Below are 17,803 nucleotides of genomic sequence, written 5' to 3'. Positions count from 1 at the left end.
AGTTTTGGTGGCCTGGAAACTTTTCGAGACATGCAATAAAGAGATGCAAGGCAGGTCGAAAAATGTTACCTTGTGTTTAAAATGCCTTGTTTTACCAGGGACGTTTACACTAATTTTAGTCCACATGAGTGAGTCCATTCCCACTTTTGTGTAACTCAGCACAAATAGAATGCATTCAGCTGGTTGTGTCGACTCTGGGCACAGAAATAGCGATGAGTCTTGTGTGCCGCTGCCGCAATCTTTCCACAAAGTGTGCATGCAGCATGCAGTAGCTTTCATAGACTCAAACAGCAATGTAAAAATCCACTAAAGTAGGGGTTGGGGTTGAATTCGATTTCACCACTTATGGAACCCTAAGCTTCCTTTGCGGAAAGCCCTTGTCTACAAGGAGATATAACCGGTAGCGCAGACATCTCCAGTCTGGCATCCCATGCCTGGAGCCACTCAGTGAAAAGATCTAGTGTCCTCCTCACTTTCTTGTAGAACGCATATCAGAGTGGGAGGCCTTTCGCATTGAAGCAGCTAGGTGATCTGCTCTTGCCAATAATGAATGGCAGTAGTTTGCACAAGCCATCCATACGAGGAGCGAGCAAAACAGACACATACCCTGCTCATTTTTCCTCCATGGCAAGTACAGCCCTAGAAATTCAATGTCTTCTTGAAGAGCATCTGCCAAAACAGTGCCTATTCGAATTCATTGGAATTAAACATTTCTGATGACACGAGAGGTAACTGCGCATCCATTAGAAGAAGCATACTTGCAGGGGAACGGCACACCGTAGCGTTCAATATATCGAATGTGGCGGTGAACAGGAGTTCCGACACGTGTAGTACAGAGCTATGTACTTATGCAGAGGATTCCCAAAGGGATGTTACAAATGTTCGATATGGACAATACTTCGGTACATCTGAGTTTGATATATCTAGGATCGACTGTACATACTAATATGCAATGCACATCTGCACCATGTAGTGGGCCGAAGGTCGCAGCATATGAGCATGTGACAGGACACAAGCAACCATTGTTGCACAAATGCTTTCCGAGCCGTTCGAAAATGCTTTCATTATGTAATTGGTTATTTTGTTGCCCATTGGGATATGCATTAGCTCTTTCCAACAATTCAGTGCTTTACTGATCATATGTCACTTACCATATTTGACAGTTGCACCACAGTACATATTTATTAAGTCTTTTCAGCAAGCCTTTCCATACTGTGTTATTCATGCCAAATAAAGTTTTTATACACTTCTTGTCGTTTCTTTTGCATTTTAGCGAACTAGCCAGTACCTAGCAGAGACAAGCTCATTGAAGTTCAGACGATGAAGACTGCAAACAGCACTAATCATGACATAAAAATGCTTGTTCTGCATCAGCATGCCAGTGAAATGTGACAATTAGGAAAGGACGAGAGAAGGACAAACAGTGCCTCGATCACCCTTTTTGTATTCTATGCATCCGACCGCCAAGAAGATTAACTTGCCCAGTTCAAGAGATCTGTTCTGGGACTGCTCCTGTACTTCTGACACTGCAGCTGTGTCCCCATGATCCCTCATATTAACATCAGTGGTAGTGCCACTATCTTCAGTAGTGGTGCTTGCCCTTAACACCTTGGACTTAGCGTATGTTTAGAATTTGAAAGTATTTCCAAGTATACAACATTTATTACCTTTTGCAGTGAACAATGAAAACAGGAACATTCATTTTATTCCAGTGTAGAGAGATTGCCCACCAAACGGTTAATGCATACTATTTTTCTTGTTCTACACGCACAGGCACAAAAGCGGCAAGATCTTATGTGCGCAGACGTTCGATTCTCGAGTTGCAACGCTCGGACGACAGTCGCCAGCGATAGTGAACTTACAACATGGCCACCATGACGTATTTCTTGCTCGTACAGCTGTTGCCGATTGCTGCGCAGGAAAGCATGGCCTTAGAGATAAGTTCCCGGTAACGCGGAGAAGCTGTCGGTAGGGGGTGGGAATTCGATGTCGCCGTCGGAATAGTAACCGCACAGAAGCACATTTCATTGCGAAGCGCATTTGTGCCGTCACCGTGGACGTCACTTTGAGGTTACGTGTAAAGTCCAAACGCGGCAACATCGTCGCTGCGCGCCGTACGCTGTGTGTGCGAGTGAAAGCTGGCGGGGGTCAGCCGACTCAATCTAGCGCGCGCGAGGGAGAAGGCACAGTGGGGGAGGCAAGAAAGGGAGGTGTTTACTTCGGCTGCGGCCGCCGTGTCTTGAAAGCGATCTGCGATGTGGCAAAAGTGTGCGCCCGCACGGGCTTATCTTCAAAGCGAACTGCAGACAAGGTTTCTTCGTCGAAGCACTCATCCTTGGAATGTGTCACACTAGGTACTGGATGCGTGGACGCATGTCGTTTCGCACAAGCGCGAGGCGTCGGAAATGAAGAGCAAGCGACACGATGGCATTGTAGCATCGTACAGTGTCACCTAGTGTCAGGTTAGTGAAGTGAAGCGCAGAGACTTGCGCAGTAAACAAAGAGTGGCGCTGCCAGCGCATTGAAAAAAAAAAAAAGTTTTTTTTCCCCTTCGGCAACATCAACAGGAAAAGGAGAGTGCTGGCTTGGCGGGCTAGGCCAACTGCAGCAAGCGGCGGGATCAGGTTTGAATGAAGGGAGGGGGAAAGGTCACGCCCGCGGCGGCAAGATCGCCAGGTCGAGGGATGCAGGCCCGCCTCACGCACGCTCGCTCTCGCCTCACAGTCGCCGTGAATTCGAGCGTGCCAAGCGCGCCGCCGCCGCTTAGCATTCCGTCGTGGCGGAGCAGGTGCTTCCGGTTGCTGCTCGCGCAAAAATAACAAAATTTGGGGCGAAATCTCTAGGTTGTCAGCGGAGAAAATTCGTTATTTCGAGGGGGTCTCCCGCTGCCACTTCGTTACGTAGAGGTCTCAAATACATATGCTTCTATGGAGTAATGGCGGGGGAATAGAAAAACTTCATTATATCCAGGAATTCGTTATATGGAGGTTCGTTATAAGCAGGTTTAACTGTAAAATGAACACCGGCTTAATTTCGATTATTCAAAAGGGAAAGAATGACGCGGATAATGGTAAATGAACTCTTAGTAAGGTCCTCACTAGAGAGTGGAGAATGTACGGGTACATCAGTGACGCTGATAGGGTTAAGGATGAAATAAGCAACTGTCACAAAACATTACACTTACATTTGGTTGTCTCTTGCAGCAGGAAAATGGAACGCCACAGGCCTCGCGACTGCCCACTTCCACACTTGAGCAGTTGAAGTAGATATTCATGTCCCAGTCTTTGGGGCCCTCAATGCCACAGCAGCCAAGCTGAACATGTGAGAGCACATACGGCCATAAACCTAGCATCACCTATCTGCAGTACATCTTCTGTCTCTCCAATATGATTTGACAAAAAATATGCGCCCTTCTAAATTCTAGCACTGGTTGCAATGCTTGCTCGCAACAGTGAAGTGCAGCTTAATGCTAAAATTCAAAACCAAGCAACAATCGAAGTAAAATTTGTTCAAGAAAGTGGGAAGTCATTGTCAATGCAAACTACTGTGATCAAACTTGGCTAATGCACTATAAATCAGTTACTGCACAGCACACAGCAATGACACAAAGGAATGACACAAAGCAATGCAACAATGGGCCTCTTCGATTTTCCATTTCTGGCTACCCACAGGCTGCCAGAGCCACCCAGATCGCGTTCGTTTTTCTCGAGTTGCTCCGCCCACCGCGTGACGCACTTCCGTCGCGCGTTCGTTTTACTCGGGCTGGATGCTTCTGGCTACCCGTGGGCTGCCAGAACCAGCCAGGACGATTTTCGTCTGGCTGCTCTCTGGAAGTTCTTTGGCTAGCAGACGACAAAAAGAGGCGATGAGCGCTCGCCACCATCTTTGTGGGGACTTGACGGATTGCAACGCGGGTGCTTGAGGACTTTTTACCTCGCAGCCAATTGACTGGCTGCGGTCACCTCCCGATTGCATTACTTCTAGCGTTATCTTATTAGGGTTCTAACGCACCGTTCCACCTTGCGAGAAGGTGCCATACGAGCGGCAGTGAACCGTACCGTACCGCGTGTGTGTGTGTGTGTGTGCGTGTGTGTGTGTGCGTGTCCCGTGAATGCTTCTTTCCAGCCGTGAACAGCACGCCACGCTCTCGATCATGCTCACATAGTATCTTCATCCCGTTTCGTGCAAGTTGTCTGCAAAGTTGTTGATTGCAAGTTGTCTGCGAACCTTTTTGGTTCACATCTTTCTCTGGTGGCATTTCGCATCTCTCGCGTATATGCGGCGATATCTCCTTTTTCTGCAGTTAGCGAAGGCGTCGCAGCTAGCCCGTGTTTGCTCCGGCCGTCTCTCCGTCGTATGCTTGGGTGGCAGCTCGAAACCGATGTGTAACTATAGACCGTTGATGTTGAAGGAATGCACTTCTTGAGATGAGTAATGGCCACACGTAAATTAGCTTAATTATTGCTCTCATGATCGACCAATAGAATTTTTCGTGTGAAAACTTGTGCTGGTCACAGGCGGCGTGCGTCTTCATGCGCCAGCCACCGCCCCAGTTCCATCAGCACAGGGGCAGAATTAAAAGAACAACAAGAACCATCAGCCGAAACAAATTTTCTGACATCGAATTAAAGCATGTCGGCACGAAATTTGTACCCGATATCCTGCTTTTTCGTGTCTTGTCAAATATCAAATGTCGCCAGTGAGACGTGATCGCTGCAAGCAGGCATCCTCGAGCGACCACTTTCGCGATCCCTTACGTGCAATTTCGCATCTTGGCATGGGACGCGTCGCACGCGGTTTGTTGCACTGTGCAAAGTGAGGTGCCATCAGCACACCTTTTCCGCCGAGTTGCACGAAATCTCGCACAAAAGATTCTATTTCCGAATGCAACTATATATTTTCAAGCTGGCAACGCAGAAATGGGCCAACTAAGCTGAGCGCACGCCACCCACACCGATCGCTACCATGCTGGTAGCATGTTTACATTTATCCCGCGGCCAGCACTGTCCCAGCGTTCAATTTTGCAAACTTCGGGCAGCTTCGGGATGTCTTGGGATCCCAGCCCACGAGACTTCCTATCATGACCGGAACTAGCTGGCTGCCAGCGGCTGCCAGAACTTCGAAAATCGAAGAGGCCCAATGTTTGATATGGAATCAATTAAAGTCTAAGCCTACATAGCCTACCATAATCCACAAACAAGATGAGTTTTGCTATACAAGATGCACTGCCCAAAATTGCCAAATTTGCCTGAAGTTTTTTAGAAGACCTTTAGATGTCAACTATATCCTCACCCACTGTTCCTGAATCCAGTCAATCAAGTTTTGACGGTCAGGGTCATCTCTGTAGAACACAATGAAAGCCTGGAAGCCGTTGGTTGCCTGAGATTTGATCTGCAGATATTGAAAAAAGACATCAACACTTGTGGTGCATTACTGAGAGGAACAATATTGGAATCAGGTTGCCCCAGAAATACTGAGTGTGCATTCCACAGGTCAATCTAAAGCACATTTTTTTTTTTTTCTCTGCAGCAGAGAATTTGCTTTGAGATGGTTTACCCAGAGAAGAACATTGGTCACTTCGGATGAACTTACTCTGCAGTAGGTATCTGACTCCCTAAGCTGCCAAATTCAGCTGCAAGTTTCAGGGCAAATGGTCTCTTCTGCCCTCTGAAAGGACGACTGACTTCAGTACAGTGTGCTTTTTCACATAATGACTACATGTACTGCTGCTTTGAGCAGATTTCCTTCAATAGAAATTGTCATTCTATCAAGTATTTTTCAAGTGCCTCAGGCAGCAGTAATGGCAATGACATACAATGAAATAGCTATGAAGCCTTTGTAGGTGGAAAACAAGAAATTAGACACCATTCCTGGAACCAGGTACACGTGACAATTTCTGTCACAATTTTATGAAGTGCATTGCGCTTTCATCTGGTTGAAAAACAGTTGTAAAATTCTGACACTTTCTATAAAGCTTGCATTGTGCATGATCAAAACATTCATTCATTCTATAAAGCTTCCCAAGACTCGGTGAAAATCAAACCATTACAAATATACATTACTACCATACTACAATAAAATTCTGAGCAAGCGACAAGAAGACAAGTCTGCTTGTTGAAACATTGGATCCATGGAAAGACATTTGTTTTACCCCCATTAATCACCTAAAGTCTCCAGCTTCTTGTGTACCTCTTCTGTTTTGTTTGGATGTCAGCACTATGGAATATCTTTAGTTATTTGCAAGCACCCTCTGGATGTGTAAGACCATGCTTTGCTTTCCTTTTTTAGGCTCATACATCTGCTACAACTTTTTACTGAAGCTGACGTAAGTGCTTTTCTCTCTAAAGTGTTCATTTCTATGTCAAGACAGGACCTTTTGAAGGGCTTTGAGCAGCCAACTACACTGAAGAGTCCACACACATTATGTGAGTGAAGCAGCATACAACGCCCACATTTCAACTAAGCATTGAGCACAGAGCAGCTTATTTAGCATTATCTGTTTGTGCTGAGGGGAGGTGCACCAAAAATATGCTATTTGTGGTACTGTGCAAATCAAGTTACACATCCTATTGTCACACTTAAAATGAAAATTATAAACAGCAAACAGGCACCCAAAACGCAATATCCATTTACCACTGCTGTATCAGGCCAAGGAAATGTTTAAACGTTTATCTTGTTTCTATGTTGTGACCCTCTGGCAGTGCACATCTACCACAATGCACAGCTAGGCTAATGCGCACTGAAGTCATAATATAAACTCAATCATTATATTTTGTAGCACAAAATTCACGGTAGAGGAACATAAAAGGCAAAAGCAAGTAGCAGCATTCATTTACGAGTGCAAGGTACAGTGTAGAATAAGCGACAAAATACTAGTCAAGTGCGCAGCTTCAACTTTGACAAGTATTGCTATTTTCCCTAAGCATGCTAAACAGAGTGTGACTGTTCCACTAGCCTGCTCATGACTAAGCATTCTGCACACACATTTGCATTTTTGCTCTGTGGGTGAGTGAAGTATGCCACTAAAACACTAACACCCTTATGTAAAGCTCTGCTATTTACAAGCTTTTACAGGGCTCCTTAGGTCCCTTAAAGTTCTTCCTGCCCACATACAGATAAAGAAATTAGGGTACCAGGGGCTAAATGTGACTTCATTTATCTCCCACTTCTCCCTCACACAAAGGAAATTAAGTGTCTTAGGCTGTAAGTGCCTATTGGCTTAATTCATTTCATTCATTCACTTGGGAATTCAGTTTTCTGAAAATGTTAAAAAAGATTAAAGGGAGGAGGACTCCTATTCTCCAAGGTGGCGATGCCCGATGCCACAGCACCCCTCCCTGCCTCCACCCCGGAGTCGATTCCCTTCCATAAATCCAGCACTGCCTACATTAACTTACTGTGCTACATCCTCCAGTGCAGAGCTAATAAAGCCACAGCCAAAGGTGCATTTTATGTGGCAGTAAGGACACATATTCAAGCTATCTCATATAAAAACACATGATCTTTGTTAAAATAGGCTGCCCACAACTTGCCCATAGCCCCAGCATATCTGGAACCGTACATTTTCCCCAAGTGACTTCATCTACTACCCAGGCTTCATGCTAGCCTCTGCTGGGTAAACATGCCCATGCAAAAAGGTCAGCAGATGCTTTCTCAACTAGTTTGTTTGTAGTTGACTATTTCCATACACATGATTCAACCCCGCAATAACCTGCAACCCCAATTGCAACTATCGTAGAATGAAAAAGAAAAAATGCACATACAAAGCCTGAATACTAACAGCCAACTACATTACTCACAACATAGTATGAACAACTCGAAACAATTATTGACACAAAGCAATGCTCTAGAAAAAATTACAAGCAACTTACAAATAACAGTCCATCACAATTTTTCACAAGGAACAAGCAAAACTTACCCAATCTTTGAAGATGAATCCCAAAATGCCTGCCGTCATCTCCAACAGCAACAAGATCGCTAAAAATATAGCGTACTGAAAAGCCCAGACAACAATGTCAAGCATTCATTACCGAGATCATGCTAAATGTGTGCATCATTGCTCCATAACATAGTACTACATTAACAAAGAAAAACTCCTGCAAAAATTACAACAGAAGTGACTATATAAATAAGTGGCCTTAGAAATGAGAACCTTAATAGGTGAATAGATATAAAAGGGTGAACACAGAGGAACAGCAGCAAACTTGGGAAAACACAAATTACAGTGAAAAGCGTATCTTTATCCAGATAAATTTATCGCACCTCAAGATGTACAGTCGGGAGCCAAAGCCTGGCAACCATGGTATTAGCAAAAAAATTAAGAATTTTTCTTACCCAGTCGTGCAACATGAAATCGGCTCAATGCATTACATTGGTTGAACAGGACCACACAGACCGCACTTAATTTCAGCCTCCATGCCTAAAGTGCAATGAAAACAAAATTTTTCACAGGATCTGCGGTCTCCAGACTTGGCTCACGACTGTTTATCTGACAAGCACCAGTATGCCACATTATGGTTTCCAATAAGCAGCCCAGGTTAAAACGAACTTTTAAAGGTCGCCATGTCACAATGGCAGAAAGCCATGACTTAAGCTTTGCATGCAAAACTAATACAAGAGGTAAAGAGATTGCTGACTGCTTCTGTTAACTTAAATTGGAACTTCCAATTTAAATTAACAGATGCAATCAGCAATCTCTTCACCTCTTGTATTAGTAGTACTTCCAATCTGGAAGTACTACACTATATGCAGTAAATGCTTTCACACTAGCCTCCCTTGTTGCAATGATCTCTGAGTATTAATCCCCCAAAAATTAATTTCCGAGATTTTACGTGCCAAAACCACGATGTGGTTATGAGGCACACAATGTAGTGGGGGATTCCCGATTAATTTTTACCTACTGGGGCTCTTTAATGTGCGCCTAAATCAAAGCACAAGACCAAAATCAAACCCACGACCTCAGCGGAACACCACAGCCACTAAGCTACCCCAGCAGGTAATTAAATAGCTTCCTTTCCTTAAGTGAATAAGATAACTGCAAATGCAATCACCTTCACCATATTTAAATAACACTTTTCACTGCACTTCAATGGAATGATCACATTGCACCACCAGTACAAGCACCCACAAGTGTAAAGGCATGTCAGCACTTTTTACTCTCTCACACAAGGATATTCGCTGCGAGATTGAGCTATAGTTGACAGCACCGCCGCTGCATTAGTGTGGATAGGCGATCACCGGCACCCATTGAAATGTACAGAGGGGTCCACTGTTAAAGGGAAAACCGGAGCGCGTGGCGTCTGCTTGGCGCCACCACCAGCAACAAGTTTCATGCAGGCGCAGTGAGCGCTGTGGGCGGTGCTCTTTTGTCGTCTGCTACCGTCTGCTGCCGCATTTCGGAAAGTAGAGAAGCAAGCCGATCATGCCTTTTTAATGTTGGCCGGTGAGTGCATGGCCACACACTGATAGCTAGCCATTGCAAAGGTGAAGGAAAATTAGACGAGGCAAAATATTAAGAAGCAGGAATTTTTGCCGTTTCAGTTTACAAAACAAACATGATCATTTTTTACAGATGTCTCATTGTGGCACAGCTATATTAGCGAATACTTCTCTGTGTGTAGTGCCCATCTCATTTGTACTACTGCATATTCGAGTCGCTGCAGTGCGTAGGCTGCACAAAGAATCCACAAGCACCTTTAACGAGCATATTAATTTATAAAGAGCTATCACTTGAGTTATCGTTGAATCATGGGAATCGACGTGCACGGTAAACATTTTCTGAGGCAGGCAAATCTTTATGAAACGTGAAGGCGAACAAAAGACGGCACGGTCATTGCTGCTGATGTTAAGGGCATTTATGGGGGGACGCGGGTTCTAGAACGGTAAAAAACCGCCGAAAAATTGATTTTTGGAAAAACGCATTCTAGGAATGTTTGGGCCTTCAAGCACCCTGCCATCAAATTATTAACCCTGATTTCAATTGGTAAATAGGAAAAAATCGGCTTTCAAAACGCCACGGGAGCCGCGAAATGACCTGCGGAAAGCAAAATTTGTTCAAACTTCCTGCGGGCGCAGCCGCCAGCCGACCGCCGCCATCTTGGGCTTGTTGTGTTTGCTTTGCAGAATAGATGTATACAGTAGTATGTAGGGGCTATACGTGAACGTGCAGGGCCAAGAGAAATGCTTTGGCTTGAAGGGATGTAAAACACAATGGCATAAATATTGCTATTCGTAGAACTAAAATCTTTTGGTTCAATTTGCTTGATTGTATTGGAGTTATTATAAATTTATAAAATATATTATAAACTTGTTCGTGATGAAGAAAAAAAGTTGTTACGTTGGGCGATTATGTATGATGAGAGCAGTAGCTTGTAGCATGAAAAATCATAGTTTGCACTCGTGAAGATCGTATATATGTATATTTGAATGCAATAATATTTTAGGTAATTCTTCGGTCACACACGCAAACCATGCAGCAACGTACACCCAAGCTTTTATTGCAACTATAGCTTTAAATCAAACACTGCACTGCATCACAGCGTTCAAAATGCACGTAGCGTAGCTGTAGCATAAGGTGCTTTTTCTTTTCTGGAGTACACTCAGGAGCCGAGTTTTGGTCGTCACAAGGAAGTGCAGGCGAGCAATGTATTAGCTTGATGATGCTGTTCGTAATTTCGATTTTATGCCGCTCACAACCGATGACTCTTGAACGCTTCAGCTGGCGAAAGGGGAAAAAAAAAATGCCAGCGGCAGGGCATATCTGCCAGTCGTTGCGTTGTAAACCGCAGCCGCTGCACTTGAAGCTGAATTTTTTGCACACAAACATTTCGTCAGCAGTCTTTGAGCAGGTTCATTTCTTCACTTGTCTACAAATACTCATTCTTCACCTGTAGAACACGCGACATTTCCATTCGCATCCTATTTGCTTGGTGAGTGTGTAAGTTTGGCCAATGGCTCCAGAGGAGGCATTGGTTTGGCTCGCTGTCTCTTCCGAATTATTTCAACAGCCGACATGCCGTTGGAGCCTCGCTTATTCTTTTTCTAGAAATTTTGTTCAATATGTAAGGAGCAGCGTCGGGTAGCAATGAAGGAAGTGTCACTCTAACATATGTACGCCATCGGAATCTGTGCAATCTTCCTGCCGGTGATACGCTCGATGACATACTCCTTGAAGTGGCACTGGCACATAACATGCGGTTGAAACATTTTTTCAGCACGGAGACGGGCAAGCTCACGTCTCTCGGAAACTTCAGGGTCTCAGCGCAACGAAACAAACGACTCTCTCATGCATGGCTTGCATGTTTGTAGCCAAACTTACAATTCGGCGCAAAGAAAGTGGTGCCCTTCCGGCTTGTTTTCTTTTATGCAGAAATACTTTCACTCTGTCCCGGAGTCTCACAAGCTTGGTATTGACGAATATCACCCACAGTCTTCACTTGGCTCCTTAAACGTCTAAGAAAATTACAGGAACTCGGAGAACTATCGTGACTGCGAGCGCAGCGCTCCGTGCCGTGAGCGTGTTAACAGACGATATAAATGACCGCTTTTGAAAATTACTCATTGCAACAAGAAACATCGCATTGTTAAGCACTCTCTCAAGATAATTTAACCATTTTCTTTCAGGTTTTACTGTGAAAACATTATTTTAAATATAACAGGCGTGCAATAACAACACTCTCAGTAGCAGACGACGCGCACTTCACGGCAAACCTCTGACCACAGTGCCACTCCTGCTGTCATGATGCGGAGAAGCAGTGAACTACGCCGGTCGGCACACCTACCAATCTAGCCACCGTAGCGTGCACTGCCGTATCAGTCCTCCATTGTTCCCACTTTCTCGTGGTCGTCTGCTAGGCTTGCGTTCACGCGGCTCACGCACCATCTTTTCGTCTTGCGCTCGTCTAAAGATGACGCATTAATCTTACGGAAAGAAACGAAAGTGTCCATGGAACGCACGGCTGAAGATCGCAGACGAAGGCGCGCTACCCGAACGGCCGGAACCACCGGGTCGAAGTGCCCCATCTAACGTCGGCGTTGATTTTACTGGGCATAGCTACGGCCCATCTGATGTCATCGGATCGTCAGCCAGCGCGTCCAGCGGCATCCAAGACCGCGTTGATACGGCATCCTATTCAGTGGGCGACTCTCAGCTGAGCGCGCGAGAAATGCGGCTATCTTGAAGGAGTGTCTGGCATCACAGTGCGCAACGGAGTGGAAATTCAAGCTGCTAGTCGCAAAAGCTGCGGACATCGCAAATAAGCATCTAGACAGTAGTGCTACCAAGGCTAGGCTTTAAAAACGGCACAAGCCAGCAAAAGACCCTGCATATACAGCCCTGGCATGCTGTAGAGCGAAGTGTTGTTGAATGACAATAATCAATTTAGGCCATTCAATAAATATTCCATAAGTACGTGCTGCGACTTGAAAATTGTGCAAGTCTATTTGTCTAGGGAAAATCTACTTTATTATTCAATTTTCGTATTCATTTAGCTTGCAGGCCACTGGAACGGTCACATGAAGTGGTAAATGTAGTTTCTCATGCTGGTTTAGGGGCAGTACATGGCTTTGTAACAAGCTTTTCCCGGTTTTCTGGCAGGGTACAGTCATATATTTAGTATAGTCATTCTCGTGTAGAATAGAGCTACAAAATGATGTCAAAATATTGCTGTAGCTGGATTCTAGAAAAAGTGGCAGCTGTCTAAACTTCAAATGCGTTTTTCTCAGTTCGATGTTTTTACACACCGCACTCAGTCTTATGGGGCTTTTTTCTATGATGTTGTGGAGTGACAATAACAAGTTTGGTATCAGTGTATTCGTAATGAAATGATCTAGGGGGTGATGCGATTTCTGTTACTCTAGCATCATTGTATAAATTACAATCAAAAGTAACAATGAGTGAAAATAAGAAAAATATATTCACAGTCAATGTTGGTCTGCTTTCTTACCCCCCCCCCCCCCCCCCCCTTAGAAGGCTTTCAAACAAATAAAAATAACATCACCCCCTACAGCAAGTCTTTGGCATTACAGTCATGCTCTTACTTTTTGTCTTTGACAAGGAGAAATTGCCAAAAAGCCCAGTAAGTACTCATAAAATTTATTTTCAGACTTTAATACTTTATGAACTAGAGTAGCTATCAAAAAACTTATAGATTTGAAATCAGCGTGAAAAAATCATCTAAACAGTGAAGTTTAGTTCAGATAGAACCAAAACTAAAGAAAAAGTTTTTAGAACCCACGTCCCCTCTTATCTGATTATACATCAATCCAGTCACTTTTGTGGTGGCTGCGTTCAAGCACGAATTACGCGAGCTGCTTGCTTCGCAACGATCCGAAGCATGGCACCTGACCATAGCAGACGACGAAAGAGCACCGCCCACAGTGCTCACTGCACCTGTGCGACACTCGTTGCGGCCGCTGACTGGCGGTGGCGCCGAGCAGATGCCATGCGCCCCGGTGTTCCTTTTAACAGTGGACCCCTCTGTACATAGCAGTGGCGCTTCGCTATGAAGAATTCAGCCAAGTTGTCTGGTAATGAAACGCACTGACAGCAGTGAATTATTCATATATTGCCCTCTAATGACATTTATGCATGAAATGCGCAGAACGTTTTTATTTACTTGAAAGAAGCTCATACTGTCATTTAACGGGGGACTAGCACTCAGCCGCACTGTTTCGGCACTTCATCGGGCCTTTTTGTGTGTGTTTCAATTGCATTCCGCCTACTTTGTTAATATTGTTGCATAACTTAATACATCATTCTCTGTGAATCTCATAAAGGTTATGAAAAAAGTCTGTATCCCTATACAACGACAGTATAAGTAGCACGAAGGTATAAGTAACGAGGGTATACAAAGTAGCAAGTTAATGCGCACTCTACAGCGCTTGTGTTGTATCCAAGCCTTCCTTCATCTTTGTTTTCAGCGCATTGCTGTTATTAGCCGTGAGCTAATATCAACTCACCCAGTTTTCTATCCTCATACAGAGTTTACATGGGTTTTTTCAGTAGGGAGGCCCCTGCGAGACTCCCTACTGCTTGCTTCAGACAAGATTCAGACAAGACAAGCAAGCAGCAAGACAAGACAGCAAGCTTGCTTCAGACAAGATTATCTTTATTGCAGTTGCACTAAAGACGCACCACTTAAGTACAAAGCTGCCCTTGCATGGTTACACATGCAACAGCGATGCAACAGAGTTGTAATGATTTGTCGAGCTAAAATCATGAGATTGTTTTATTTCAGCTAAAAATGGCTGCTGTCTTCCACCAGGCTAACAATGAAGCTAACACTGAAGAGCGAAAGGAATTTACAATAGCAGCCTTTCAACTAGCTTTCCTTTTGTAGTAGCGAATCAATGTACAGTCGAGTGCAAAATTTTAGAGACCACGGGAGCTGCGACTAAACTGCATCGCTGCGCCTTCTTACGGCTGCGCGCCTAAGTTCGAGAGTGCGTACTGCGCACGCGCGTCCTTTTTTACCTTCCAGCCTCCTCGTTTGGACGCTTAAACCGAGCACGCAGAGGAACGCGGGCGAAAGCACAAGGTGCCACTTCTGCAGTCGCCGCGCAATCGCCCGAGTGATGATATCGTCTTATCATGACAAAAATACTTCATTTCTACTGGGAGCGCTGGGAGCGCGCCACCCTCTGCGCTTTGCTTCAAGACGTTCCGCGCGGAACACATGCTTTGCGTCACTTTTCTGAAATCGAATTATGTGATAAGGTCCGGAAGCAGCGATGTATTTGCGCTCTACGATTGCACGGCGACTGCAGAAGTGGCACCTTGAGTCCTCCCCCGCGTTCTGGTGCGCGCGCGGTTGAAGCGACTGAACTAGCAGGCTGGCAGATAAAAAAGGACGTGCGTGCGCAGTACGCACTCTCGAACTTAGGCGCGCAGCCGTTAGAAGGCGCAGAAATGCAGTTTAGTCACCGCTCCCGTGGTCTCTAATATTTTGCACTCGGCTGTACAAAAGCCCACGATCTACTTGCGAGGCAAAATGAATTTGAGGTAGTGGCATCAGGACCACACATTAAAAGAAAACCTCAGGCATAGCTAATTAAGGCTAGTCACATAACCACTAAGCGAGTCATGCAATTATCATAATGCAGTTATAGCAATAAAAGTGCATGACACGATACGATATGAGTGCATGTTTATGATTCTTTCTACGACTCAACGATATTCACACCACTTCCTTCATGTTTCTTGGTATCAGAGATTGCAGAGTGATCAACACATGACAAGGCTAAAGTGCGACATTAACGCTGTGACCCCTTCATTTGTTTAAAACGAGGTAAAATGTCAGTGATTTATTTGAAACACAAAGCAACAATAAAATTGCTATGATTGTGGCAAACAGAGAATGCAATGGCAACACACTGCGGTGCTCTACATATACAGTCACTGATCTTACTACAGCACAAGGCTAAATGCTTCTGTACATTGTGAAAAAATGCAGACCAACATTTTCGACTGTGCTACAACCGTGGAAGAAATGATCTTTTAAAAATTTGCACGCCGTACCCACACACCTAAGCCTGTAATGCTAGCCAACAAAGCGTGACTCAATCCAGACTATCCGTGGTTCAGCCAGTGCCTGCTAGGCAGCGACTCCTGCTTGATCTCGTGGCCAATACACACTGCTAAACAATCTTGCACGGCAACCTGAGGCTTTTTCACACTCTGCCACGCATCCCTAGGCATTCTTAGCAGCATGCACTCTAATGAAGTAGAAGTCCAGCCAACTAACTTCCTTGCACCTCCAACGACAAGTGAACTAGGTTCATATTTGCACTGTTCTTGCCTTGATGAAATCTTTAAAGGGGCCCTGAACCACCCCTCGGGCTTGGTGAAATAACATAATCTGCGGGTAGCATACGCTGTTGTGAACATCTCAGCCAAGTTCTGCTGTCGTACGTGGTCCGTGGAGCTCGCAAGCAATGCGAAGTCACCTTTTTCTCAAACGCTCTCGTTTCAAAAACCCCATGATCCTCGCTCTTTTCTGTGTGCTTCATTTCGTAATAAACAGTGAAACAAGTCACTACTAGTAATAAGGCACAGACACCAATTGTTACTCTCAGGCTAGCCATTTCTTATGGCAGGCTTAAAGGGACACTAAAGTCAAATGTTAAGTCAAGCAAGAATGAAAAATTATGCTTCTGTAATATTGAATTCATTCGTAATGAAAACAGAACTTTTGTAAGCGAGAAAATGACGAAAATAGAAAATCGGAGTGGCGCCATCTGTTGTAGACTATGGTACCACTTATGTGTGGCGTCAGCACCTGCGATTCAGAGAGAGCGATCGCTTTTCTCTGTTTACAACGGCCAAGGCCGCCACCCTGCCAGCTCCCGCAGCAGTGGAGGCTCAAGTGACCATAACTGGTAACCTGAACCCAAGCAGAGCCACAGAGTGACTCACACAAGCTGAACGCCTACACCCCAGCCTAGCAGTATGCTTTGCATATAGAGCTAAATAAAGAATCTACAAAAGACATAACGGCATAGAGGGCAGTCACGTAGAGATGACGTCAAGTCTTCCGCTTTGGTGCGGGCAGTTGAAATTGAGAAGCAGCTAAGGGACTTTCGACCGCAATTTCCTAGGCAAAACATTGATATATTGGCATGCAGAAAACTATAAAATTCTAGTTGAATACTCTGTCGATCTAGCTCGACTTAAACTTTCCTTTAGTGTCCCTTTAAAATAGCTGAAGCCAAATTATCTCGCAGCTCTAACAAAGCCGGATTATCTGGTAACCACGAGCAGAGTTACATAAAACACAAGATATACACATGTGGGCATGTGATTGTTCATATATATATATACCTGTCGACCTGTGAACCTTAAAATTCGTCGAAACACTCAGGGACATGAAGGGAGGGAGTGAGAGTGGGGGTGGGTGGGGGAAAGAAAGCAGCATGCATTTTTGTTTATGTTTGCCCCGAGCAAACACCTTTTGCGCAATACATACGCACTTTACGATTTTTTATAATTAGACGCAGCATATGACCAGCAGCAAGCAGGGCACAACAGAGACTTAGCAATACAGTGTTATTAGATCACAGTGACTTTTTCAGTGATTCTGCTTATGCAGACTTAGCCCTGCTTCAGGAAGTTGTTTGAATAAACTTGCTCAAAGTAGCCCAGTTAAGCATTGCATTGCCACAAAATGGCAGCACAGGTACCATCACAATTTCTTCCTTGTATGCATTTTTTTTTTTTTTTCAATCTTGCTAGCCTTTTCCTCTAACGTTTTAAAGGGGCCCTGAACAACTTTTTATCAAAGTGGAGAAAGACATTTGAAATGAAAATAGGCTATTTCAGAAATACTTTGCCAAAAAAGTACTTCAATGCATTCAGCAGAAACTGAGTTAATGGCAATCAAACACGGCCTCCACTTGCTCCCCTGCCTCCCTCAATGCCTTACACTGCGAAGGCTACGGCAGAGTGGGGTGGGGCCACAACGCTCTGCCTTCGAAATGTCACCATGGCACGCAGCTCAAATTTCATTTTGGATGTTAACATAGACCCCACACGACTTCCGATTTTGGTGCCTCCGACGCCCTAAACGTAAGCCAAACGCCGTTGTCCTCAGCGAGCCGCAGTGGCGGCACCGCTCTGCGGCCGCAGTGTAGCCGACCGAAGCGACCAATAGCAGCTGCGTATAGGAATGTGCTTTATTACGAAATAAAGCACACTGAAAAGAGCAAGGATCATGGCTTCTGTTGAAACGAGAGCATTGGAGAGAAAGGTGACTTCGCACTCCGCTTGCGAGCTCCATGCCCCGCGTACGACAGCAAAACTTGGCTG

At 44.8% G+C, this 17,803-nt stretch overlaps 1 protein-coding gene and 1 long non-coding RNA gene across 3 annotated transcripts in view; both read right to left on the bottom strand.

The window, feature by feature from the left end:
* Window positions 1-17,803, bottom strand: part of LOC119436361 (tetraspanin-17-like) — a 48,487-nt gene that overhangs the window by 17,955 nt on the left and 12,729 nt on the right. For both annotated transcript variants that reach the window (XM_037703180.2, XM_049657162.1), the window contains exons 3-5: window positions 7,919-7,993; window positions 5,293-5,391; window positions 3,185-3,313 (exon numbers count right to left, since the gene is read on the bottom strand). In XM_037703180.2, the coding sequence (XP_037559108.1) occupies window positions 3,185-3,313; window positions 5,293-5,391; window positions 7,919-7,993 (303 nt within the window). The remainder of the gene's footprint in view (window positions 1-3,184; window positions 3,314-5,292; window positions 5,392-7,918; window positions 7,994-17,803) is intronic.
* LOC125940715 (uncharacterized) lies at window positions 13,590-14,317 on the bottom strand. Its single transcript, XR_007463917.1, has 2 exons — window positions 14,076-14,317; window positions 13,590-14,035 (listed from the first exon to the last, which is right to left on the bottom strand). It is a non-coding gene; the product is annotated as an uncharacterized LOC125940715 (long non-coding RNA).

This window comes from Dermacentor silvarum, chromosome 1 (genome assembly GCF_013339745.2).
Source record: "Dermacentor silvarum isolate Dsil-2018 chromosome 1, BIME_Dsil_1.4, whole genome shotgun sequence".
Classification (NCBI taxonomy): Eukaryota; Metazoa; Arthropoda; class Arachnida; order Ixodida; family Ixodidae; genus Dermacentor; species Dermacentor silvarum.
This window is presented reverse-complemented; position numbering and strand designations above follow the sequence as displayed.